This window comes from Nelumbo lutea, chromosome 2, assembly GCF_056320005.1.
Source record: "Nelumbo lutea isolate HS-2025 chromosome 2, American lotus-T2T, whole genome shotgun sequence".
NCBI lineage: Eukaryota > Viridiplantae > Streptophyta > Magnoliopsida > Proteales > Nelumbonaceae > Nelumbo > Nelumbo lutea.
The window spans coordinates 23410064-23437986 of NC_142685.1; the positions used below are offsets into that span (position 1 = coordinate 23410064).

General features: G+C 37.6%; 2 protein-coding genes across 9 annotated transcripts in view; both read left to right on the plus strand.

The window, feature by feature from the left end:
- Nucleotides 1-12212, plus strand: part of MSH7 (MUTS homolog 7) — a 33763-nt gene extending 21551 nt beyond the window's left edge. For 4 of the 6 annotated variants that reach the window (XM_088968777.1, XM_088968780.1, XM_088968779.1 and 1 more), the window contains 5 exons: nucleotides 163-357; nucleotides 8575-8991; nucleotides 9259-9355; nucleotides 9930-10057; nucleotides 11554-12212. In XM_088968777.1, coding sequence (XP_088824903.1) covers nucleotides 163-357; nucleotides 8575-8991; nucleotides 9259-9355; nucleotides 9930-10057; nucleotides 11554-12021 — 1305 coding nt within the window. In that variant the 3' untranslated portion in view covers nucleotides 12022-12212. The remainder of the gene's footprint in view (nucleotides 1-162; nucleotides 358-8574; nucleotides 8992-9258; nucleotides 9356-9929; nucleotides 10058-11553) is intronic. The other 2 variants (XM_088968781.1, XM_088968782.1) reach the window with 1 other exon arrangement.
- Nucleotides 12213-13996: 1784 nt separating this feature from the next.
- On the plus strand, nucleotides 13997-24648 carry LOC148869204 (beta-ketoacyl-[acyl-carrier-protein] synthase III A, chloroplastic-like). 3 transcript variants are annotated; one of them, XR_016107572.1, is made up of 9 exons: nucleotides 13997-15103; nucleotides 16502-16650; nucleotides 17538-17674; nucleotides 18969-19074; nucleotides 19175-19293; nucleotides 21035-21099; nucleotides 21215-21784; nucleotides 23056-23117; nucleotides 24207-24648. XR_016107572.1 is itself a non-coding variant. In XM_088971513.1 (9 exons), the coding sequence occupies exons 1-9, from the start codon at nucleotides 14919-14921 to the stop codon at nucleotides 24244-24246; spliced, it is 1086 nt and encodes a 361-aa protein (XP_088827639.1). In that variant the 5' UTR covers nucleotides 13997-14918; the 3' UTR covers nucleotides 24247-24648. The 3 variants fall into 3 exon arrangements, 2 of the variants coding, with proteins under 2 accessions (XP_088827639.1, XP_088827637.1); XM_088971513.1 differs by having other exon boundaries at nucleotides 21215-21437; XM_088971511.1 differs by lacking the exon at nucleotides 23056-23117 and having other exon boundaries at nucleotides 21215-21437.
- The last annotated feature ends 3275 nt before the right edge of the window (nucleotides 24649-27923 follow it).

Sequence of the window (27923 nt, forward strand, 5' to 3'; positions counted from 1 at the left end):
TTTTTGTAGGCAACTGGATTTTATAAATAGATGGGAAAACTAAAATATTTCTTACCAAAAGAAAATAATTTCGTATCTATGGGATTTTATAGGAAAATGAGATTTTTTGGGTCACCTTTCATGTTTGAGTTATCATATATAGAATCTTTTGGTGCTATGCAGGTGAAAGTATTTGGATGTCTTGTTAAAGGACTGCGTGTAGGAATTGACTTGCTAATGATACTACAGAAAGAAGAGCATTTGTTCTTGTCATTGTCTAAAATTATGGTTCTTCCACTTCTAATTGGTAGCAATGGGCTTGATGAATTTCTTACCCAATTTGAAGCAGCTTTGGATACCAATTTTCCAAAGTATCAGGTATTCTTTGAATCAGCTATGGTACTTTTGTACCTTTCTGTCCATGCATTACAGAATCTGGTTCTATTGTAGAACTGTTTGTAGTGAGTCTCATTTGACCACTATAAGAAGTAAGCTTTGTCAGTTTCCAGCATGTGTGTACATCTAATGACATTCTATTCTTGTAGCTCTTTTTTTGGTATCAGGATTATTCATAGATAAAACCTGCCTAAAGGGTATCTTCTCACTTAAATCCTTCTGCAACAAATTAATGGAGAGGTAATGGTTGAACTGCTTCTGGAGTTGCAAAGATGCAGGGGAAGCCAGTGTCTTCTAGGGTCGAAGTTATAATATGGTTTGTGTTTGTTTACCAAGCAAATGAGGTTTTTTTGTTCTTTTTTTTTTGGTGGTGGGGGGGGGGGCGGCTGGTAAACAGGCAAATGAGGTTATGTGAAGACACTGCAGAGGATGCTAAGTTGCTAACCACTTGTCCTTTTTTTTAAATCTTTCAAGTCAACTGCAAGATTCTGGTCAAGAATAATGTTTTGATGCACTAGTGACATTCAAATTCTATCTGTGACGAAAAGACAGAATTTTATGAAGGATAATGTCATAGTTTAGGGCATTGGAAAGGATTAAGTTCAATTTTTTAAATAATCTTGAGACCACTTCATATAATTTTCAAGGATATCAGTTTCTTTCATTGTGGACTGGTCATTGGTGCAAAAAGAGTAGGATAGGTGTATCAATTAAAAAAAAGGCCATTATCCAATGTTGATCCCAGCTATCTAGGGTCTCGGGAGGGGTGGTCTGGATATAGACCTAACCTTTGGTGTTTCTATATTTTTATTTTTATTTAGCACTAAGTGGCTGCTTTCAGACTTGGGCCTACATTCTCATTCTCATGATTGTCAGCCCAAGATTTTACCATTAAACCACACAGTGGCCCCAGTAGGTGTGTGAGCAGTTTATATTGAGTAACCTTCCTCAGCTGACCATATTGATAGAGTTCAGTACACCCATAATTGGGTCACTATTGGGTTCTTTTGTGAAATGCCAATCTTTGAGGTTCAGGCCCTAGTGTATTCTGTTCCCAAATAGCCATGCTATATAAATTTGAAGTGATTTTATCTGTTTCTTTCTATTATTTTTATTCATAATTTTGTTCTATTAACATATTCTCATCTCCGATCTTGTCCTGCATTGTGCACCGACACTGCCCTGGTGTTGTTTATTCACAGGGCATGGCAAGTTGAGGTTAAGGTGCAGTCAAGTTTGGTTTTGGGGTTTATACTGAGTCTAACTTGTTGACATCCCTATTCAAGGATATGGATTTTATTGACTTTGACAACAATGTGACGAAAATTTGAGACATTTATACAAATCATATTTGTGTATTTTTGGTACTTTTGTATGGTCTTCTACATTATAGGTGGAGTGACCTTGTTCTGCTTTAATTGTACTTTCGTATATATACTTGATTATTAAACTTAGTTTTCTTAGTAAAATATCTCCAACCCTTGTTTGCTGACTTTCTTAGTCCTGTGTCAATAAAACCTCATCAAGCTATACTGAACTACCAAAATGCATTATACTAGTCACATACTTGTCAAGACACATGGGTGATTCCAGGCAAAAGTTGAGTGCCTAGGCAGCTAAGCTATAGAATTTGATAAATAGAAAGCCTAAATTCTGTATTAATTCCCTAGTTTCATAAATCAATTAGCATTCACATGAATTGTAAAATAGCTATGCTCCTTACCAATAAATGTTCAAGAGAGAAATTGGATGTCAAAAAATTAACAACTAAAAGAAGGCTACAATTTTATACTAATAATAGAGGGAGGGATTTTAACTGATTACGAGTTGTTGAAAGCTGTTATTTTCCTAAGTATAGTACCGCAGGGTTACTATTGTATTTTTACCCTTTTATTTTTTTAGTTGCTGTCGCCCTAGTATATATAACAAATAGCTGGCGCTGCCAGCATGCTTTTGGCTCTCAAATCTTTCTCGTCTCTTCTTCACTCTCTCTCTTCTTTCTTCCTCTCTTCTTTTCTCCTACATCACTGCACTGATAACATGGTATCAGAGTGGGACCATTAGATCTGAAAAGGAGAGATCGCACCAGACTTCCAGATCTGCCGCCACCATCTACAGTTCGAGTGATTGAAGATCTGCCGCCATCATCTACAGTTCTCACGCCTGAAGTAATCTCTCTCCTTCCCTCTTTTTTTCTGGTTGTGCGCCAGGGCAGAACCTGTATTAGGTCTGCTGGTTGGATGTGAGGTGACCAGCACCTCTGTCTTTCCTTTTTTGTGGGGTTGACTGACCCCTGAAAAATTCTGTAGGTTGGTGAAGACTTTTATGTGTTGCGATAGCAGCTTTTATGCTGAACCTGAAGGTCAAGGTGACCTGTACTTGCTGTAGCAGCATCCATGTTTGATGCGTAGATCAAGAATTGACCTGTCTGCCCTGTAACAGCACTGATGTTTATCAAAAAGGGGCCTGTTAGTGCTGTAACAGCACCTGTGTTTTCAAAAAAAGGGGGGTAACAGCACCTGGTGCTATCAAAAAGTGGTTGTGTTTCTGAAGAAAAAAAGGGGGGGGGGACTCCCTTGGTGTTAGCCTTTTTTTAAAGGTTTTGCCTCACTCTTAAGAGTCTTTTTTGAATCTGTAACCATGGGCGGTGAAGATTCTGGTACGTCCGGTGTTTCCTCAATGCAGAATGGAATGAGTCGGGGTGCAGACCTATCCTTTCCAATGGCTGTTATTCCTCTCGATGGTTTAAATTATTTGGAATGGTCAAGAAAGATCAAGTTGTACATTACTGCAAGGGGAAAGATAGGTAATATAAATGGGAGAATCAAAGAACCCAATTCTGGGAGTGTTGAATATGACAGATGGAACTAGGAAAACAACATGGTCATGTCCTGGCTTTTAGTGTCTATGCAACCCCAAATAAGAAGGAACTTTATGTGGGCTGAAATGGCAAATGAAATCTGGGAACAGGCAAAATCAACCTATTCTGAACTGTGTCACTATGCAAAGATTTATTAGTTATAGGTAGATTCGTCCACTTGTAAATAGGGGGAGAGGTGTCTTTTTATGTACTACTCAGACTTGACCTCTGTTTGGAAGGAGTTAGATCATTATTAGAGTGTGGACTGGAAGTGTGATGAAGATGCAAAATTATACAAGAAACTTGTATCTCAACAAAGAGTGTTTGCTTTTCTACATGGCTTGAATCCTGCATATGAATCTATCAGAGTTCAGATCCTAGATAGCAAGGATCTTCCCTTCGTCCAGGAAGTTTATGCTCTTGTACAATCAGAAAAAAATAGAAGGAACTTGATGAACAGTTCTGGAGGGGATGCAGTTGGGTTGGCAGCAAAAGGAAGTGTGATTATGTTATGGGTCCGCGAATAGGATCTCGTCACGGGTCGGTCCACGGGGGAAACCCTCTGTTTTCCCTTGTTCCTCCCTGCTCTTGATGAACCTATCTAGGCACCCTAATGGTGATTTGTTCAAGAGATCACCTAACTCTCCTTTACTCTCTTTTTTGACTGAATATTCGATATCCTCATTCAATAATGGTGTCTCCTTAAATAGGAGATTACAAGAGTCCTAATCTTAGGGAGTCTCCTTGCTGAATAGGGAGACTTCCAATTCTATCTTGCTAAGGATAAGATAAGCTAATCCTAATCTGATAATAAGATAAACTAATCCTAAATAAGATAAACTAATCCTAATCTGATAACTTACCAACAAGATAAGATAAGAGCAATAGAATAAGATAAGAACAAGTAAGATGATCTAATCTAATCTGGCGGTGGGTCAGGTTCCTGTTGCTGCCGGCGGCGATGGTACGTCTTTCCGAGGAATTCGTCCATAACATTACTCCCCTCTTGGACTACGAGCTTGTCCTCAAGCTCGAACTCCGGATATGTGGCTTGGAACTCTGTCAATGGGATCCATGTGGCTTCGGCCGATGGTAAGCTACACCATTTCACCAAGACTTCAAGAACTCCTTGATTGAAACGAGAGCGGATGACAGCTTTAGGTTGGGGAATCAGTTTGCCATCTTGTAGGGGTGGTAGGGAGGGGACTTGATCCGGAGGAACATTCGTAAATGGTGTCAGCAAGGCGATGTGGAAGACTCATGAATCCGGCTAGTCTCTGGCAGTTCTAGCTGGTAGGCCACACTGCCAATTTGTCGTAGAACCTTGAAGGGCCCATAGGACTTAGGGCCCAGTTTCGGGGCAACTATATTAGGACTAGTAATAGCTGCTCGGAGAAGCTACTGTTGCTGTTGTTGATCATGTTGTTGCTTCTGCTGCTGCAGTTGTTGCTGTTGTTGGTTGTCTGGCTGCTGTGGCTGAGGGTGTTGCTGCTGCTGTGGACCAAGAAGAGTCTGCTGTTGCTGCTGTTGTTTGCCGGATGGCTCCGTCAAGTCTGGTCGGAGGTTGTTTGTGGTTACATCCCCTTCTGGATTCCTCTCCCTGTTAGAGAAATACGATTCCAGCAAGCATCGCAACTCCCGGACATCGTCTTTGACCTCACGAACCTCCTTGCTGGTTTCTACGAGCCTATGCTCCAGTTCGTGGACCCTGGATGATAGCTGTTGCAGATCTCCCATGACGATCGGCTCTGATACCAGAATGTTATGGGCCCGCGAATAGGATCTCGTCACGGGTCGGTCCACGGGGGAAACCCTCTGTTTTCCCTTGTTCCTCCTTGCTCTTGATGAACCTATCTAGGCACCCTAATGGTGATTTGTTCAAGAGATCACCTAACTCTCCTTTACTCTCTTTCTTGACTGAATATTCGATATCCTCATTCAATAATGGTGTCTCCTTAAATAGGAGATTACACGAGTCCTAATCTTAGGGAGTCTCCTTGCTGAATAGGGAGACTTCCAATTCTATCTTGCTAAGGATAAGATAAGCTAATCCTAATTTGATAATAAGATAAACTAATTCTAAATAAGATAAACTAATCCTAATCTGATAACTTACTAACAAGATAAGATAAGAGCAATAGAATAAGATAAGAACAAGTAAGATGATCTAATCTAATCTGGCGGTGGGTCAGGTTCCTGTTGCTGCCGGCGGCGATGGTACGTCTTTCCGAGGAATTCGTCCATAACAGATTACAGGCGGTGGGAATAACTTTAAGAAGGGGGACTCTCACAAAAGGGCGGATGACAAAGACAAACTATGGTGTACTCATTGCTAGAAACCCTGACACACCTGAGATACATGTTGGGATCTTCGTGGGAAGCCGAAATGGGCTCAAGATTTAAATAAGAAGCAAGGTTAAGATCTGAACAAAAAGTTAGGACAACAAAGTACAAGAAAGAACATTGTGGCAAACATGGCCTTTCATGAAAATCAGCCCCCCATTACTATTGTGACCCCGACTCACGTCTTTGGATCTGACCCAAGGGAGGATATTATTAATTCATTTCGTGACCATTTAGAGCTCTATGGTAGAGCAATTCGTCAGATGGATGCTCCTCCCTCAACTTCATTCGCGTCTACATCAGGTAACTCTTCCACAACTTTTCATATTGCATCTCATACCCTAACACTCCCTGGATCATTGATTCTGGAGCATTTAAACACATGATTGATACACCCTCTTACTTTCAAACCTATCACCTCCTTTCTGGAAGAGATAAGGTGAGACTAGCTGATGGATTATACACTACCATAGTTGGTCAAGGAACCATTTCTCTTCCTTTTGGCCTTACCCTCTCTGATGTTTTATATGTCTCAAAATTTCCCATTAATTTGTTTTCTGTTAGTAGTATTACTAATTCCTTAAACTGCTCAATAACTTTTTTCCTTTCTTACTGTGTGATCAAAGATCTGGCCTCGGGGAAGACAATTGGTGGAGGATGTATGGTGGATGGACTTTACATGCTGGAGAATAAGGTTGGTTTTCAAGTTAGAGAGTCTAAGAGTCAGTCTTGTAAGAGTTAGGTCTATTTATGGCATTGTCGTCTTGGTCATTTATCTTTTGAGTCTTTAAAAGTGGTGTTTCCAGAGTTGTTTACGTCGGTGTCAGTTTTAGATTTTTCTTGTCAAACTTGTCAATTGAGTAAGTAGTGTAGAAATCATTTTCCTTCAAAGAATAATAAATCTGAATTTCCTTTTCACATTGTTCATTTTGATGTGTGGGGCCCTGTTACTTTACCATTTGAGAGTGGCTACAAGTATTTTATTACCATTGTTGATGATTATTCTAGATATACATGGGTATATCCCATGCGGACTAGGGATGAAGTACCAAAAGTTATCCAAGATTTCCAATGGATGATCTTCACCCAATTTCAAACTAAAATTCAAATATTTCAATCAAATAATGCTAAAGAGTATTTTCATAGTGATCTCATAGATTTTTTTGCTTCATGTGGTTCACTTCACCGTAGCTCTTGTGCTCGAACACCACAACAAAATGGTGTTGCCAAAAGAAAGAACTGACACCTGCTTGAAGTGGCCTAGGGTTTACTAATCTATATGAATGTTCCGAAACGATTTTGGCTTGAGGCTGTCCTTTGTGCTACCTATCTCATCAATCGTATGCCCTCTCGTTGGTTAGAGTGCAAAGCCCCACATCAACTTCTTTTTCCTAAGGCTCCCATTCTTTCCATTCTTTCTCATGTGTTTGGTTGTCGCTGTTTTGTCCAAAATCTGTCACCTACTCATGGAAATTAGACCCTTGTGCTATTCCTTGCATATTCTTGGGGTATTCATTTACTCATAAGGGATATCGTTGTTTTGATCATGTTTCTCGGAAGTTTTATGTTTCCATAGACATTTCTTTCTTTGAGAGTGAGCCCTTTTTCCCTATTTCTCCTTAGGGGGAGTGTAGGAATGATGAGAAACTGGTTTAGCTCCTCCTCTTCCTGATCCTCCTTTTCGTGTATTCTTTTGTCATCACAAAGGCCAACCAAGTTCAAGAGCTGTGGAGAACCTAGAAGCTGTACCTCCAATGCCATCAAACACTTTGGGGGCGGATCATACTCACTCAGGTATCTTGGTTCCTATTGATGTCCCTGACTCTATTGCTATTGATACCTCTGTTGCTAATGACCTTGACCTTCCTATTGCTCACAAGAAAGGTGTTAGATCCACTAAACACCCCATTTCCCACTTTGTTTCCTATGAAAACATTTCACCCTCTTTTTGGGCCTTTCTCACTTCCATTGACAGTGTTCCTATCCCTAAGAATGTGGCATAAGCTCTTTCAGTGTCTAAATGGACAAATGCTATGAAGGAAGAAATTAATGCTCTACATAAAAATGACACATGGGAACTAGTAGATCTTCCTTAGGGAAAGGATCCAGTTGGATGTAAATGGGTGTTCATAGTCAAACACAGGGCTAATGGCATGGTGGAGTGGTATAAAGCTTGTTTAGTGGAAAAGGGATTTACAAAAGTGTATGAAGTTGATTATGCAGAGACTTTTGCACCTGTTGCCAAGATGAACTCCATTAGAGTCCTTTTCTCCCTTGCTACTAATCTCGGCTCAACCCAACCCAATCCAAAGTCACCTCAATCCTTACCCAACCCAACCTATTGGAATGAGACTTAATGTACCTGCACTGCCCCGCCCTGTCCTATGAATGGTGCTGGCATTCTTAGTGAAGGTTATACCAAAGAGCTTTCAATGTCACTATGCCAATGGAATGGGTTTGACATGAGTCAGCCTCAACCCGAACCTGACCAAGGCTAACCCAGTCAAAGCAGGTTTACCTCTTAACCCAACCTCCTACTTCCCTAGCTACAATGTTCTGTTGTTTATTATTAATTACCGTTCAGTGATGTTGATCTCTCAAGGAAAACCCTGCTAAGCCCTTAAATCGATTTCTTAAAGATTCTATGTTTTTAGTGACAAAAATTACCAAGCCAAAGTGTGTTCAAGACAACTGAATTTTCCATTCTGATTGGTGACCAGGAAATGAAAATTGCTCTAAGAGTTACTTGATACTTATTTGTTATGCTTTCTTTAATGAATTTATCCAAAGATAAAATTTCAAATGACATAATTTTACATTATCCATTATGCACATTTTCACATAAATATTCAGTCCATTTATACAGGGGTCTTGCTTGCTAGTACTTTTTTTCTTGTTTTGTCTTGTTTATATTTCTGTAGGCCTTTTCTATTGCCAATGAAAAAAGAAAGAAGAAATACATATTAGACATTTATTGATCTTGTACATATTATCAGGATCATGATGTGACAGAGTCAGATGCCGAAACATTATCTCTTCTGGTTGAGTTATTTATTGAAAAAGATACTGAGTGGTCTCAAGTCATCCATGCCTTGAATTGCATCGATGTGCTACAATCCTTTGCTGTTGCTGCAAATTCTTCATGTGGGTCTATGTGTAGACCTGTTGTCTTGCCTGCTAATTCTAGATCTGTGACTGCTTGCCGGGATATTGGAGCACCTGTACTTAAGATCAGAGGCCTTTGGCATCCATATGCGCTTGGAGAAAGTGGGGCCACACTTGTCCCCAATGATGTACATCTTGGTGAGGACACAAATGGCTACTGTCCCCAGGCTTTGCTGTTGACTGGACCAAATATGGGTGGAAAGTCAACTCTTCTGCGTGCTACATGTCTAGCGGTTATATTGGCTCAGGTATGTTTAACCATGTGGAATCCTGCAGAGTTTAGATTTGTGATGACTAGAGATGTCAACCTGATCCTTACATGAACTCTGCCAAAGTTACTGATGCAAAATGATGTTTTTTTTTTGTTAAAAAAGAAAATAAAAAGAAAGTTACTGTGTAGGGTAGGCTAATGCTGGTTTCCCTTGGTAAAAGCCTAACCTGAACCTTTGTTAATGAACATACAATTTGAAGCATCAGGGTATTTTGTTAAACAATTCTTCTTCTTTGGGTTGCAGCTGGGTTGCTATGTGCCTTGTGAGATGTGTGTTGTGTCACCTGCAGATATTATATTCACACGGCTTGGTGCAACTGACCAAATCATGGCAGGCGAGAGTAAGTTCTTTTTAATAAATAAACATCTTTAAATTTCATCTTAATGCCTGCATTTGTGTTTTGTGGATTATTACATGTATACATATCAGTCAGCTGTAAACAAGACTAGCATATTGATTTCATAGTGTCTATTCTTGTAAGCTCCATATTTCAACTACCTTTTCTACCAATTTACCTTAAGAGAAAGGGTGGTGGTATGCTGAAATTATAAATTTACCCTTCTTTGGTATTACAGAAATCTACATGACCTGCTTGGCAGTTTGAGGGCAATGTACCAATGGTATCCAATGCACATGGATGCATGCATTAATTTGATTTACAAGATTTTATGTGTTAAAAAAGCTAAAAATTAGTTAATGCTCAAGGTTGTCCTTTTTCTGAAATTATCTTTTCATTTAATATCCAAATTAGAAAGGAGTTAAATAGATTGCAAGTTGACATTTGGCCTATAAGAATTCCTATTCCACCTGCAATGTCAATTATATGTGTTGTACTTGTCTCTAGGAAGGACCCCCCATTTTTTTGCATCTAACCATAGAACATCCTAATATTTGTTTTCCGGATTTTTTTGTAGGTACCTTTCTTATCGAATGCATGGAAACAGCATCAGTTCTTCAACATGCCACTCAAGAGTCTCTGGTCCTTCTTGATGAACTTGGTAGGGGAACAAGCACTTTTGATGGATATGCCATTGCATATGCTGTGAGTACTCCATCTCTTACTAGTACTTTCATATCAACTCTTAGCGTTACCTCAGATTTTTACTTTCTTTCTACAAGGATGTAATTGCTTGTTCTTGGTTGTTGTGTAAAAGTCATCTGTTTCCAGTTTTGCTGAAAAAAAAGGTTTAAATCAATGTGGAGATAATTGAAATGGCTGTCTGGCCACTGACCTCCTCCCTGCATGCATGCAGAAAAGAATGATAGCAAACCTTTTAAGATAGTTTAGTTGGATGTGTTCTAATGTGTCTATTAGGACCTATTGATGGCATCACACAGATAATAGTTTAAGATGCAGTGTTCCTTGTCCATAAATAAACTTGGCTCAGTTATGACTTATAATGGTAATCGGGAGGCCTTCTCATGTGCTTTTTGACCATGTGCTTTACCATTTCATGGAATAAGAATGTAGGTGTTGGTCTAAATCCATTTTTTGCCTACAGAATCTGTTATAGAACACTTGCAAAATGCTGACCCTTCTCTAAAAAAATGTGAATGCATTCCACATGAATACTTTCATCAGTACGGGGCACTAGCCTTACAAGATCTAACTTTGGTCTTTTTTTTTTTTTGGTTTTGATCAGCAACACAAAATCATTCATTCATTTATTTCTTGAGATAAAAAACATTATAAATTGTAAAAGTATGAAGCAGCCCATTACAAACATACAGACCCACCGCCCTATTACAATTGAGCCCAATACATTTGTTGTTTGTGAACACTTTACTAAGTTAAACCATCCGCCACGCTATCAGAAGATCTCCTAACCCATCTATTTGAATGTTCATGTCTTTTGAGAGCCACTTGAAACATCTAATCTCATTTCAAGTTGCCAAACCACCCCTCACCTTTTTTCAGCCACCCTACTACTTTCTTCGAGTTCCCTTCAATAACCAATCTTACAATTCCCATTTATTTAGCTTTCTGTACCCCAAAAACTGTTGCCAAAAACAAAGCACATATATTACCACCCTCATCCCTTATCACCCCTTCCTAATTCCCAGGGTTGTCCAAACTGTTACCATCAAAGTTCAATTTCATCCAACTACCAATTGGGGGCAACCAAACCTCAAGGATTTTTTGTTTCCTAGAGTTCTACCCCAAATTTGGTCATTTCTTACCAAAAGTAGGGTCATTTTAGAAAAATTATATTATTTCACCAACTTCTATTAGCATGTACCGACAGAAATACTTAAGTTGTAACATGCTTGTTAATATTCTTCATAGTAGTTTTTCCCCTCCTTCTCACTTTAAGAGCTTCATAAACGTTTAGAATGCCTTTTATATGACAGAATAAATTGTAATTGTAAAATCCAAAGGAAACAATGTAATTGGTGCTTATAATTTACAAACGAACATGGACATAGTCATCCATTTGCACAAAGATCAATCATGTTCTGGTTCCTGGAAAACTATTTTATCCAAGTGACCTTTCTATACTTAACATTCTAATCTGTAACCTCTGGATATTTGTCCAGGTATTCCGTCATCTCATTGAAAAGGTTCACTGCCGTTTACTGTTTGCCACTCATTATCACCCTCTCACAAAGGAATTTGCTTCCCATCCTCATGTGTTACTGCAACATATGGCCTGCAGTTTTAAGTCAAAATCATGTAGCTCTAAAGACGACGAGGAACTGGTTTTTCTTTACCGGCTCACATCAGGTGCATGTCCAGAGAGTTATGGACTGCAAGTAGCACTCATGGCTGGCATCCCAAGAGAGGTGGTTGCAGTTGCATCAAAGGCTAGCCAGGCAATGAAACAGTCAATTGGCCAGAGTTTCAAGTCAAGTGAATGTAGATCAGAATTTTCCAGTCTCCATGAAGAATGGCTGAAAACCCTGTTGGCTGTTGCAAGGGCTGGACACTGTAGTTTAGCTGATGATGATGTGTTTGATACTTTGCTTTGCTTGTGGCATGAGTTGAAAAGCTTATATTGCTTGTGATTGGCATTACATGATGTAAATATGCACTGTAAAATTGTAATGAAGAATAGGAAACAGATGTTGAATCAATTTTCAAGTTTTTATCTCCGACAACTGTTTCCGGGTGGGGTTATTGTTACTAAGTTTCCCTTGGATTTCATTTTGGTGGTTGTATATCTGGTCCTTTGAAATAGATTGTCAACTTGATAAAAGTGTGCGCATGTGATATTTTGTATGACAAATATTTTATTTATGGGTTCGACTATGATGCTGTAAAGACATACCGGAAAAACTTGTAACCAATTAATCAGCATCATAAAGGGGGTAACCAATCAGGTCGGATTTCATCAAAATTCACGTAAGGTTTTGATTGGTGAAAGCCTTTTCCGTATCATAGATTTTCCCTGGGTATCTGTACTTGGGGGGTATTGAAAGATTAAAAGAACCCCTCCATGGGTTAGTGGGGAAAGCAAAATTACTAAATTAGCCCTTCAATATCATATGGGCTAACAACGACTAAAGTTATGAAAATACCCATTGTAAAGGGTAGTATTTGAAGATCAACTGTTCATTGGAGGCGTTGAGCCGTTGAAGATGAATTTACTGGCCTTTGTTTTTATTTTTCTTTTGTTTTTGATAGGTAAAACAAAATTATATTGACAAAGGCTAGCCTTTGTTGAGAGAAACATGTGAGAGTTGGTGTTTTTTTGAAGGTTCAAGCTTCAAGGTTTCTATACACTCAATACATTAAAAAAGAAAAAGAAAAGCCAGCATTAAGTAAAAGGCTTTGACACTTTGGCTGCGTTTGGAATCAGTGTAAAACATCATCGGTGTAAAAATATACTGATAACGTTTTACACTGAATCGTGAAAATGACCATTGTTTTTAGAAAAACGTGATGGGTGGAAGAGTGTAAAGTTTTACATCAATAAAATTGATGTAGTTTTTACATCGATTGTCAATGTAAAGCTTTATGCTTGATGAGGTTTTACGTCAGTTATCGATGTAAAAATCTACTCCATCCAAACACATACAAAACTGAATTGGAGTGAAGTTTTACACCGACCATAATTACACACTCTTTCCAAACGTCTATAAAACTGAACTAATGTAAAGTTTACATCGGTTCTTGATACCTTGAAAAATTTACAGCTAACTAAATTCATCAAAATTTGCATTTACAGGGTATTGTGATTGATCAACGCTATTCCAATTTCCAATATCATGTCTTTCTACTATTATAGATTTTATATACATAGGAATAGTTTAGACTTTACTTTTAAAAATGTATAAACATCTGACAGTCGTGTGGAAATATTTTATATAATTAACTTTTTCAATTGAATTTTATATGTTTAACTGATGTAATGATATGGCATGTATCACTGTTCCCCTAAGTACATCACAACGATTAAAATATGGATATTTCCATGCTTATCAATATAACCAGTATCTTCTTTTTTTATTTTGTTTTTCATTTTTTATAATTTTATAGATAATTAGATATTAGACTCAAAGATTATTGAAAGTTTTAATATTTTAAAAAATACAATGATATTTATATCAACTATACTATAAAATAAAATGAATATATATATATATATATATAATTTAGTTTTTTTGGTAAAACAGAACATCATTCACTACTAATAGAAACTGCAGAAGAGTTTATTTATACATTGAGATTAAGGTTGGGCCACGGAGCTAGAAACGATCACTGACTCTTATTGTTATGTAAATCAGTATTTTTGAACCATTGTTAATCCGAATGGTTGGATCATTTGGTTTGGGACCGTTCAGACAATCGATTCCGTTTCACTTTTGACCAAAAATAATAGACTTCTGACCCGGGAAGCCAAACTACCTTACGAAGCGGACGGTCGAACCGCTGACGTCGAAACCGGTGATCAAAGCGAATTAAACGATTCCGATTCCGCATCGATTTTTAAAACATTGATGTAAATCTAAATTCCAATCATATCCGTTCACTTGCGAAGGAGAACGCCATTTATTACATTTAGTACATTGAATTGAGCATGTGAAACTGAGCTGGCTATTAGGAAAGCTAACATCCCCTGCGACAAAGAAACATGCTAGCCACAGCCAGTTCTTGTCGTGTGATGTGATTTCGTTTTCTTTTTCCTTTCTGGTAATCGGTTTTCTTTTCCTGGCTTGAAACTTATCCCCTCGCTTTACTTCAGTCCCTTTTCTGTTACCTACCATCATCTTCCACGCTTTATGGTTGAACTGTGCCTTGAACAAGGAAAACAGGATCTTTTGTGCTTGCTTGTTCCTGCATAAACCTAACTAAACCATGAAAATTTGGACAAGTTGGTGAAAAATGGGAGTTTTGTTTATATAACTGAAACTGACTGGCTAGCCACGCCACCGGTCCCCTTTCCGTTTCTGAAATCGCCCAAACTTTCCATTTTACAACACGCTGAGACTTGAGAGTTTCAGAGAGACAGAGCAATATAAGCTCGGATCTTCTTTGGCAGATCCGATGGTTTCAGGGAGAGGCAGCTGGTTACCAATCTATCTAAACCTTCCTAACTAGCCTTTTCTTGGGGTGAATGTGAATCCCCTCTGCTCACCAACAGGCTTGATGGCTCAGGAGTCAGAGGAGTACTATTAAAGTCCTTTAATCCAATGCATTGGAGTTTTCTCTCTTTGTGTTTGAATTATTGCCCATCTTCTTCGGACCCTCTGAAGATTTGAAATAGTCTCCACTGTGTCTCTCTAATGCTCGTTCCATGCTGTTTCTCTTCTCGTATTTGCTTCTTCATTTTCACTTGACATTAATACATTATTATCATTTCAACCGCAAGCTGGAGATCTTGAGCTCTTTATTCTGCTTATACTGATTTTTCTCCCTCTGTTCTCTCCGAGTTCTTGTTGTTTCTGCGTGCTTGCTTTAAATGGCGAATGCATCCGGTTTCGTTTCTTCTTCTGTTCCAAGTGTTAGACTGAGAAATATCCCTTCTTTTGGTGTTTCGAGATCTGGGTTCTGCCAATTTGTGAGAATTACCAAGAGGGTAGTTAGCTGCAGCGCTGTTGAAGGTGTTTCTTCTGCAGTTTCCCCTTCTGAATCACGGATTCCCAGGTGCATTTTCTGCTTTTTTTTGAAGTAGTTAAATTGGTTTAAGAATTTTAACTAGATTAGTAACTTTGGGTATCCTAAATGTTTTCCCTTCCTATGAATTATAGATGCCATACGGCTTCAAGCAGAGAAGTACTGATTAATATTTACTGTTCAGTTGCTCAACTGACTGGATATCGTAAAATACTTCCTTTGAAGGGACTCTGTTTGAAGGTTATTTTTGTTAATGGAATTTCAGCTTGTTTTGAATCTGAAACCGCTTATGTTGCTTGCTTGTTAATGGAATTTCATTTGTATATATTTTGATGGGAGTGCTGTTCAGCATTTGAAGTGTGAGGATTTTTTTATGCAAATTCATTGCAGATACTCCCATGTGTTTTGACAAACTATTGGGGTTTCTACCTAGTGAATGAACATGAGAACATGAAACAGTTCAGTGTTTTCCATAAGATCTTGCAAATCATTTGTAAATTTGGTTGTTTGAATTTTGAATGAGCTACCTTAGATGCATCTTATGATGTTTAGCTCTTTATGCTAGCTAACTTAACTAGGTCGACTTTTATATGTTCTACATTTTTCTAAAAGGAGGAAATAACTATAAGATGGAAACTAAAAATAATTTCATCCTTTATCACTTTTGTCAGTTACTGATGATAAAGTTTGATTTCTATGTTAACCCCAAATCTTAGTTCTTACATTCATTCTATGTTTGCATTGCTCTACTTTGAGTGTATTATCATCATTGTACAACAAATACTACTATTTGATTTATTTGTTATTCCATTGAAAACTGTACTTGAAAAATACAACTTCATGTTAAGGTGTGAGCACCCAACATAACATGGTGAAGGGTAATTTGAAGAGAAGACAATAGAAAAATGACCATGTCTCCATAGTTCCAATTTCTCGAAAAAAATAAATCTGTCATACTGTGGTGATTGATCTTGATTATCAACTTCAAATTTTCCCCTCTTGGTAGATCTTCTGAAATCAATGCTTCACAAATGGAGATAATGGTTAGCTAGGGCCTAATAAGTCACTCAGGCTATGGGGCAATCATTAAATTGGAATCAACTAAATTTGTTGATTAAAAGAGTTGGAATTCCTTGTGAGGTCCCAAAAGGCACTATAGGCAAATTTGAGCTCTACTTTTTTGTTCTTGTAATTGGCATGTGCTTTGCACAGATTTACAAATAAAGGATGCAAGTTGGTTGGATGTGGCTCAGATGTTAGCTGGGCCTAATAAGTCACTCAGGCTATGGGGCAATTTATTAAACTAGAATTGACTAAGATGATTAAAAGAATTGGAAGTCCGAAGTCCTTGTGAGGGTGCTGAAAGGCACTTCAGGAAAATTTGAGGTTTACTTATTTGTTCTCTTGATTGACAAGTACTTTGCACAGGTTTATAAATAAAGGATGCAAGTTGGTTGGATGTGGCTCAGCTGTGCCAAATCTTATGATTTCCAATGATGATCTTGCAAAAATTGTTGAAACTTCTGATGAGTGGATATCTGTTCGCACAGGCATTTGTAATCGACGTGTTCTTTCAGGTAACCTCCTCCTCAAGTTGCATGTTAGTAAGATAATATGAAGTACATGCTAACTATTGGTGGTGGTGGATGCTTCTACCCAGGGGGGGGGGAGGGGGATAAAGATGCCATAGATGATTCTTAACCAAGAATAATATATAGGTCAAATTCTAATATGAAACCATACTTCGTATCTCTTTTACAGTAATACAATCTCTCCTCCCTCCTGCCATCCCCCCTCCCCCCACCATCTTCTGGATTTTCAGCCTTCCATTTCTGACACTAACATTCAAAAAGTATGGTTTGGGTTTTGGATCAATTGATATTCATTGTAAATGTGTAAGAGTGAACCCATCTGATGGTGGTGCTGAATATCCCTTCCATACATGGAATGTTTTCTCTTCTGTGCTTGGTAATGGAATTTATCTTAGGTTCATGGTGACATCAGCCTTAGGTGGACAGTGGATGCTATTCTTCAAGGTTTGGAACTGGTCAATTGGGAAGCTTTTTAAATTGTTGAGTTTGGTGATTGATTGAATATATCATGATCCCACAGTAAGGGTTGTAATTCTGTGTAAAAATAAAAAACATTGCATCAGAATTTTCTGTCTCAATTCATAGAAGCCACATTTAGATGGTAGTGCCTTAACATACTATATCAGTCTTAGTAATAAACTACCAGTCAAATAGGTTTGGTTCGAGGAGGACAGCCTTTGTTGCTGTAAATCTAAGGAGGAGACCACCACAACCCATTATCTTATTTATGAACTAAACATTTCCTAACAATCAAACGAACTGAATATTTCCTTGGTGTTTACAAATCAGTTTTCTGCTAGATCTTCACAACAATTACATAAATATATAGTATGTTAGTTTTACACTTTTGCTTGTGTCTTGGTATTTGGTAGGTGAAGATGGATTAACAGGCTTGGCTGTAGAAGCGGCAAAGAAAGCTCTTAATATGGCTGAAGTTAATCCTGATGATGTGGACCTAATTTTGATGTGCTCATCTACTCCAGATGATCTTTTTGGCAGTGCAACTCAGGTGCAAACCTCTTTTATGAAAGTATCTAAAATTAAATGAACTTAATTGCATTTTAATTGTGATTGTCATTAATGTTGCTTCTCGTGGGTGTCTTCTGTCAGCTAGGGTATTTGCCCTGTGGGAACCATATTTTTTATTGTCATGTAATAGCACCCAAGTTTTGCTCTATATCCTATGAGAGCAAAACTTCTATATGCAGGAAAGGGGATGCTAGACTCTATCTTTAGCTGCTTGATTAATCAATTTGAAAATTATCTGTCATTGAACAATTGAATCATGAGCTTCTTTAACATATCATCCCTATCTTATCACTGAGCAAGACAGAAAGAGAAGGAATCCAGAACTCTATCTTTGCTTTTCCCAAATCCTCTTATGTAAATTGCACCGATCCTCAATTTATTTCATTATTTTCTAATGCAAATATTTGAGTATCATCATATAATCAAGTCAGTTCTTTTTTCCTCATTTGTTTTTTTACTATTTTGTTCCTTATTTTCCCCTTCTCCTTCCCCAATTTTCTTTCTTGAGTCTATTCTATTATAATCTCTTTTGTTTGCTCTGCCCATACTTGATCCCTTGGCCACTTGATTAATGTCTTTCAGTTGGCGCCTGCCTAGGAACCAGAAATGTGGTCACCATCCTTAAATTGTTATTCTTGGACAAGTACCTCCAGGTGCTTCACCAGATCAGGAAATACTCATTACCATTTGGGTTTTTTTTGGTGGTTTGTTGCTAGGTCATGGAGTTCATCAACAATGTTTTATAGATAGAGCACTAATATGAAACTATTTGTGGGAATCCATCACCTATTTAAGGGTTTTTTCATTATTATTTGCACATCTGGGTTCTCTTTGGACCTTGTTGTTAAGAAAGAATTGAGAAGGCATTTATTATGCAAGAGCACTGGGAAAATGCCCCTACATCTCTTTGTTTTCATTTGGTCTGCTAAGTCAGACTGAGTAGTACATTTTGAACATTTAAAATGTCAGCCACCTCTTTTTCCTCTTCTTCCAGTTCCTTTATGGGATTTTCGCTACCCCACTCTATTTCTTTAGGCATTTTGTTTTTTCCTCAAATTCATTGCATGCCATACTGGTTCTTCTTTTGATTTTATAGTACTAGATTTACTGAAACTCAGCTGGATTTCCAAATTTTCATCTGATGCTAGTAAAAGATTTTGCTGGTTAACTCTTAAGATTATTATTGCCTGAGTTCCAATCTTAATTTCTTCTACATATAGCTTGTTAATGCTAGAACTCTAAAAGATCCCTTTTGATGCTTCTTTTGATATTAGGTCCAAAGAGCACTAGGATGTAAACGAAATCCTTTGGCCTATGACATAACAGCTGCATGTAGTGGGTTTGTATTGGGTCTTGTCTCGGCTGCTTGCCACATAAGAGGTAATTGGTTTGTTTACTCTGGTAAAGGTAACATTCTATTTTATTATTTGTAGCTCTTGATCATGGTCCATGCAACTAAAGTTTGGTGATTCAAATGCAGGAGGTGGGTTTCAAAATGTTCTGGTGATTGGGGCTGATGCTCTCTCTCGATATGTTGATTGGACGGATAGAGGAACCTGTATTCTCTTTGGGGATGCTGCTGGTGCTGTATTGGTACAGGTACCTAGCTCCTTTTTGTTAGGCTTTCAAGTTGCAACCAGTAGATATTGGTGCTTTTGTACAATCTATTGACCCAGAGTTATGGAATGGGAGAATTCCTAAAAACTTGTTGTTTTCATTATGTTTTGTGTAACACTAGTTGTATCTGTTAGCATTGGATGTCGGTAGTTGATACTCATTCCTGGTAATTTCGTGTCTTGTTAACTTGAGAAAATATGCCAAGTTAGCCTTTTACATGGGAGTTCCATTCTTAATTAGGTTTCTCAATTTCTATCCATCCATAGTAGATCATAGTTTTTTCACTTTTAATTGACAGGTTTTGGGATCTTGCATCTTATTATCATTGATTTCATGGATACCTCAATTGATTATGTGGTCCAATTTTAAAGGGCACTGATGTCTTTCATTACAGCCTTACAGCTCTTTTTTTCTTTTTCTAAATTTATCAGAGAGAAAGTTTTTATTGAAAAGAAAAAAGGGTACAGGTCTCCCAAGCAGAAGGAGATGTTCACTCTGGATGCCAAGGTTACCAGAAACTGACACCAATGCTAAACATCTTGTAGGTGTTCAAGACTGCTATCAGTCTTGATCACTAAGAAACTTCAGGTTCGAAGAGAAGAGAAAGTGAAGAAGAAAGAGGAGAAAGAGTGGTGAGAGAGCAGTAGAATACAGGTTTTGAGTAGAAGAACAGAATCTCAATATTCTGCCGCCGCCACTTCAATTTAATATTTATATGTTATGCTAGTTACATGAAAGGACACATCTGCCCTTGGTGTTTACATCATAACACATAACAATATAAAACTGAAAAGTAAATGACAACTAGAATAACAGAATAATAAATTGACCATCAGCTATGACTAGATACATTCTACCCTACGGACAGAGTGGGACCACAGCTGTGGGGCCCACATCAATGTTCTCTACACATCTTTTGGCAGACCCTGATATCCAACACATTCTTACAAATTGTTGACTAATTCCTTTTTCTCTCCTCTATTCTTTTCCCTTTTTTCTACTACATAAAATATGAATTCTTTCTTTACCTACCATGTACACCCTGACCCTAGTAGGATTTTATCATCCTGTCCTACATCACCTGCCTTCCAAACAATTGTCACAAGTTGCTTGTGTCTCAACTTTTTCAATTTTACGATCCAGGAATATCTTCTTCCTGAATTTAAAGCGAGGTTCTGTTATGAGGTTCTTACAGCCAAGATTTTAAACTTAAATGGTTTTTTGAAAAGTTTAGCATTTCTTGCTTCAGTTATGGATGTTTTTAGAATTTTCAACATTTTTGAAATTCTGCCAAATTCAGACAACCCAAGCCTTGTACAAGATTTCAGTTTGCAATGTTCAAAGATACTTATAAATTTTGGGATTTCATTTCCATTATTAATTAGATAAAAGCTATATAAAGATCTTGCTTATAGCTTTCCTGCCCAGGTTTCCTCTATTTATGTTTCTCACCATCTTATCTACTATAGTCGTTGTATGCCCATATACAGTAGTTGTTTTCAATATGACCATAAATGGTTAATCTATTCCCACTTGAAATTCTGTAAATTTGAATTTCCCCATCCCCGACGGGGTCTATAGTCATTGTATGCCCATATACAGTAGTTGTTTTCAACATGACCATAAATGGTTAATCTATTCTCCCTTGAAATTCTGTAAACTTGAAAATTCGTTATTGCTCTATGTTGAACTGTTGAATGTTGATATGATAATTATTTTGCAGGCCTGTGATGGCAGTGAAGATGGTTTGTTTAGTTTTGACCTACACAGTGATGGGGAAGGCCAAAAGTATTTCTTTTCCTTCTCTGGAAAAAGCAAATTAATTTTTTTTTCGTTTTCTTTTTGCTGCTTTTCACTTTGTACTATTCAATTTCTGACAATCACTTAACTGGATCATTTGCAGGTACTTAAATGCTTTGGTCAAGGACGATGAAACTGAGCATGTACTGGGTTCCAATGGTTCAGTGGCAGGATTCCCCCCAAGACGCTCCTCTTACTCTCACATTCAAATGAATGGGAAGGAAGTCTTCCGTTTTGCTGTTCGGTGTGTGCCACAGTCAATTGAGTTTGCCCTGGAAAAAGCTGGTCTGATGGCATCTGACGTTGACTGGTTACTGCTTCATCAGGTATTTTATACAGTGTTTTGAAAACCGACCCTGAGGCTGAACCGTTTTTGCCTCAGGCTCGCAGGTCACTGGGTCGAATGGGTCAGTAAGAGAGAGTGTTGAGATTAGACTTAAATATCAACATCCTATAAAGCCAAGGAAAAGATTGCAAAATTAGAAGCTAGATATCATCAACAACAATGTCAGCAGTAGAACAAAAGTTTGGTCAAAATGGAAATATCTCCACATCATCAAATTTGGATGAGCTATCACCTAATACAATATAAGGTTTCTGATATCAGTCCAAGAGTTGGGCTGATTGGGCTCCCTTTTCATCAGAAGTGGTCTTAACTGATCAAATCTGACAGGTAAGGTAACTCTTGATGCTTTTAATGTCCAGTCAGATAAGTTTCGTTTGGGAACCTGGGGATTCAATAGTTGAGAGATTTTCCAGGAAGCTTCAAGTATGGAAGAAAAAATTAGTTCAACTTCTTGTAATCTCCATGTTAGATTCCTAGTGAAGTAATAAAAAAATTGAAAACATTATAATGACTTTCTTTGGGAACCTGTAGGCGCCGAAGTAGGGGTGGGTGAACAATCAGTTTATTCAGTTAAAAATCAAACTGAATAAACCAAAATTTTTGAAAACAAAGTTTGAAATGGAAAGCTGAACCGGAATTGAAATAATCAAAACCAAAATTTTCAGTTTGGATTTTGGTTATTCCGGTTAAAACTGAATTTGTTTAATATATTAATATACATTAACATATTAATATATATTATACAATATATATATATATATATATATGTATATATATATAATATTATAATAGTATAATATAATATATATGTATTTAGGGGTGTCAATTGGACTGGATTTGGTCCAATCCGATCCAGTCCAATGTGAGTCCATTATAAATGGACCAGGTCCAATCCAGTCCAATGAATATCTTGGACCATTTTGGACCGGTCCAATTCAATGTCTGGACCATCCAATCTGTTCAAATTCGTTTTGATTTAGATTGGTTTCAACCCAAACCTGGTCCATTGACACCTATATTCTTATCTTATATCAATGGACCAGATATTGGCTTAATATATTATAGATATTCTATATAATATGTAATATATATATATATATATATTAATATTTATATATCTATTATATAAATAATAAAGTTTGATTAATTCAGTTTTTTGATAACTGAATTTTCGAACTTGACTTAAAAACTGAAACTGAAATCGAAATTTTGTAAAACCGAATCAACCAAACTGAATTAACTGAAAACCAAAATAACTGAACCAAAAGAACCGAAACCGAGATTTCTGGTTCGGTTTTTTCTGTTGTAATTGAACAATGCTCACCTCTACACCAAAGGAGACCATCTCTTAAATTGGGATTTAATGTGCAAAGGAAATGAAGATGGTGGGTTGGCCTAGGGCACAGATTAAAAGACAGAAAAATGTATCTTTTAGAAAAGCTTTTGCAGCAATTTCCTCCCGAGGGTCAAAGCTTTTGTTATTCGTTTATAAAGGGAAAGTACAGCATCCATTCGAATGGTTGGGATTTTGGACCAGCTAATAGAGTCAATTAGAAGTCATTGGAAAGCTATAAAGCTGTTCACTTTTGGTTTGACAGGTGCATCAGGTACATCTCTATGTCAGGTTCAAGGGTAAGGTTCTGGGAAGATCTTTGGTATGGTAAATCTCCTTTGCTCTAAACTTCCTATACTTCATTTTTCTTTAGATAAATGAATCCATTTCTTCTATAGTCTCTAGTTTCCTTCTCTTCATTGGGTCTTTCATGGGATTTTAGTTTTAGAAGTGGCCTTTGCAACTGTGCTAGGAGGTAATTCAAAGGGGTAATATAAAACTGCTATATGATTGGAAGCTCCTAGTAGGGGTAATATAAAACTTGGTATCGATGGATGCCCCATTGGAAACATAGGTCATTGGGTAGGTGGAATGTACAGAGTAGCTAATGATGAGCTCATCCTGAAGTGGTGAGGAACACTTGATCAAGAAAATCCAATACAAGTGGTGCTAATCTCTTTGCTTCAAGGATTTAAGCTTGATTTTTCTTTGAGCCCAGAATGGGTCAATTGGAAGGTGATTCCTAACTGTGATAGGTTGGAAATCTTTTCTGAAGATTGTCCCTTGGCCTTTAGACAAACAATTAGAGAAGCTCAATAATTTGCAACCACAATGAACAGCTTGTTCAGATGGGTTTTAAGATCAACTAATTCCCTTGTTGATGGGTTGACCAGGGAAAGGGTAGGAAGGGGCCAATCTGTTTCAGTAAGCAATAGGAAAGGGATAAAAGTTGTATTTTCAATTGCTTCAACATACATATACTTCTGATCAGTTTCTACACTGTTTGATCTCACAATTTACATAAAATTTAGGACGTTGTCTTCTTACCCTCTTCTAAAATCTCATTGATCTGCTGTTGATTATTTTTTTGATGGATGATCTGTTGTGGATTATTAAAACAAAAATAAATAAATAAATAAAATAAAGAATCAGAATTGTTATATATCACCCCATTAACAATAACTTGCTTGCCTCCCACCAATTCACATGGTTGTTAGTATTACTTCCCTCCCTCCACCCTTCATTGGAGCAATGCAATGTGTCTTCAAAGATGAGTCATTCTTATTCAGTTGCCCGTTGCCCCAAATATCAACAATATGTTAGTGCTTTCTCCTGCACCCATCTATTTGAGCAATTGAACGATAGATATGCATTATCCCTACAATAACATCTAACAGAAACACCTTATTCATGCAGGCAAACCAAAGGATCATTGATGCAGTTGCAACACGTTTAGGAGTCCCACCAGAACGAGTTATATCAAATTTGGCAAATTATGGTAACACTAGTGCTGCATCAATTCCCTTGGCATTGGATGAGGCCATTAGAAGCGGAAAGGTTCTGTCAGGTCATACAATTGCAGTTGCAGGTTTTGGGGCTGGTCTTACGTGGGGTTCTGCTATTGTGAGGTGGGGGTGAGACATCTTGTTGCATAAGTGGTGCAAGAAAAAACTGGCAAATGAGAAGAGAAGAAAATTTGCATTGAATGATTGCTGAAATTGTCATTGACATCGGCATGCCATCAACACCAAGTATTTGGGAGATGGGGATGGTGAAACACCTCTCTGCCTCTCCCCTTTGTTCTTTTCGATCTTGTAACTTTTTGTCAACCCCCAATAATTTAACTGTTTCATCAACATTTGAGGCTGTTTTTGATGCAAGATAGGGGATGCTCCATAGTCTATAACTCTATACTATGGGCACATCTGTGTGTCTGGGAGTCTCAGTGCAGCATTACAGGCTAGTTTAACTAATGAGCAATGCAATATCCGCAGAGAAACAAGGAGAGGATGAGAAAAAAAAGGATACAAGGAAAAAGATGTCAAGGTTCTTTTAGCGGCTAATAGAGTTAATCACCAAATCTTCCTACTATGTTAATAATCGAGGAAAGCAATGAACGATAGAAAAATAAACATATGAAAGAAAATTGTATTGAATTACTTCCATTATAAATAAATATAAGGATTAGTGTAGAGCAAATGCTAGGCAGTGTGCAAGTTTTATTAAACCATATATGAATTTATGATATGGAATGAGGATGGGTATTGGCACAACAGTTGGGTTGCTCCATTGCAACCTGAGTGATCAGGGTTCAAATCTTGGAAACAACTCCTCTGCATATGCGGGGTAAGGCTGTATACATCTGTTCTCCTCAGACCCCATATCAGCACGAGCTTCATGCAGATGCAGTGGGCTACTATTTATATGGTATATGGTATTTGGATTTAAGTTTTATGACATGCATAGAAACCAAGGCTCTTTTAACTGCTTTATATGGTAGATAAAACTATGGTGCTAGAAAAGTATGATACTGAAGACCGTTAATTAATCATTGGCCAAGACTTTGCTACAACCACCTAGAGATCTTAACAATTAGCCAGTTGGCACCTTGTAAGAATTTTGACCAATCATGTTTTTTTTTATTTGAAGAGTTATATAACGGGTGTAGCCTGGCCATCCGCCATCTCATTAGCCCCCCAACCCTGATGGAAACGGGATTGATCCCCAAGTCGGATAAACGAAGCTAGGTTGAGCCACCAACCAGTTGATCACCAATCAAGGTCGTACGGAAACTCTTGCTACGCAACAATTATTTGAATTGAAACATAAGAAGTTTGGGATAAATAGATTGCAGTCCATCTCAGAAATCTGAAATTACAACCTCCTCCATTTACCTTTCTGATATCGTTAGTTCATAACCTATGGAGGGATAGGTGACATCAACTAATAATGATTAAAACAACTAAAAACACTTAAATCTACCTATGGAAACGAATATGTACTGGTCAACATACATTGACATGTTGAGATATTTTGAACCTTGTGATCAATCAAAAACACTTGATACTGGTTGATTGGTTTAAGTTTTTCTGGTATCTACCCTTGGCTCTATTTATTCATAATTGGTTTTTGATTTAGTTATTGTAGATTAAGCCGTCAAGGATATATTTATCTTTTCATGTATTTTTGAGATGTATATAGTATATACAAAAGAAAGTAGGCTGTACATTTACCTACCATCTTCTCATTAAACACCTCTCTCTCTCTCACTCTCTCTCTCTCTGAACATATGGCATTTGCCACATGAAGAGCATGACCTTGACCTTATGCAAGTTTGAGCCTATACTAAGGTCAAGATTCAAAATTTCGACATGATACATACTGGGTATATAGTATTGACCAGCTTTAGAGCCTTAGAATATGTTTTGTTTGAAGGAAAATGTAGGGAAAGGAAGGAAAAGGTAAGGAAATCTTTACAAGGTATATTGATTTCCCTGTTTTTCCTTTCCTTTCCCTACCTTTTCCTTCAAACCAAACATAGCCTCAGAGTTAGAGGGTCCTGAAGCAATTTATGCACTTGATGGCTGTCATGGAGCATTAATACTGGTCTAGTAGCTCCTAACAAAGCCATCAAGTATATGTCGGTGCATTTCATCTTTGCCAGAATGGGCCCTTGTTGCCACCATCTCTTTCCACATCATCATCATCATTTAAGCCTTGTCCAAGTTATATAGAGTCTGTTATATAAATCCTGTTAAATACAATGCCATATCCATGGTTAAACCTTGGATCCCTCAAAGAATTTATGACAATTTCACCTCATGTCCTTTTTGATCTTTCTCCAGCTCTTCTATGAATCAGGATTTGTTCGAACGCTCCTCACGGCACATCTCACCGTATATTAGGAACATCTCTCCATGAATAATAATATACAAGTGCAAGATATGTTCCCAATGTACAACTGAGATATATTGTGAGGTTGGTGTGAGGAGCAGATCTGGACTCCTTGTCTATCCCTATAGTACTCTCTCCGGTGATGTAGATGGTCTTCTCAATATGTGACCACCATTCCTCTTCGCAGGGGCGGAGCCAAGGGAGACATGGTCCCTCCTATGGCCCAAAAATCCCCACTATTTCATGTAAATTTTTCCCTTCCCCATTTCTCACTCCAATGGATTGGCCCCCTTATGACCATTCATATTTGTTCCCCCCCTCCCCCAAATTCACCTTAGATTTTGATCCCCTCATGAAAGTTTCCTAGCTCTGCCCCTGCCTCTCCGCATCTGAAACTCAAATATACTCGATGTGACTCAAGCCCACATTATTCAACACAGTCATCAGTGGGGCTGTTTGTCTCGTCGGCAATATCAGGCTCTTGGCCTTCATTAGTAATTCAAAGTTTCAAACCCTTCAATGGATTGGTAGATCTCGTTACCAACGCAATGGCTGAATATTTGGCAGTCGATATTTCTTTATTTCTTTTCTTTTTTTTTTTTCAGTTTGATATTTATTTTACAGGTGAACTTATTAGGATGACTATTAACAGTCTCCTAAACTTGGATATTTTGAATTTTGGTGACTCTCGCCTCTCGGTATCAATACAGGGTGTACATTATATGATCCAAATCGTATTAGAAATCGCATCATACATAATTGGCATTTAATATGAAATGTTTATAGGTCGGTTTGGTTCAGTTTCAGATTGTTTGGCCAACTAAACTGACCTAATCGGGTTGGGGAATTGGTCACCCGAAACCGACCAACTATTATTGAAAATTGGCCAACTTGGGTTGCATCGGTTTAGGTCAATTTTCAGTTTGGTTGGTTGGTTCAAGAAATTCAAATTTTAAAAATTAAAATTATATTTAAATTTTAAAATTACAAAAATTAGAAATTAGAAATTATAATATAAAATATTTTAAACTAGGAAATATGGAAAATTTTCCACTTTCTTATATTATGATCAGATCAGGTTGACTTTGATCAGTTTACAAGTAATCAGACCAAAGCCAACCCGACCAAACAAATTAATATAATAACTGAAACAAAGATGACCGGAAATATTAAAACACAGACCAATTCGGATTGGATTGATCAGTTTGGTCGGTTTCATCGATTTGATTAACAGTCCTT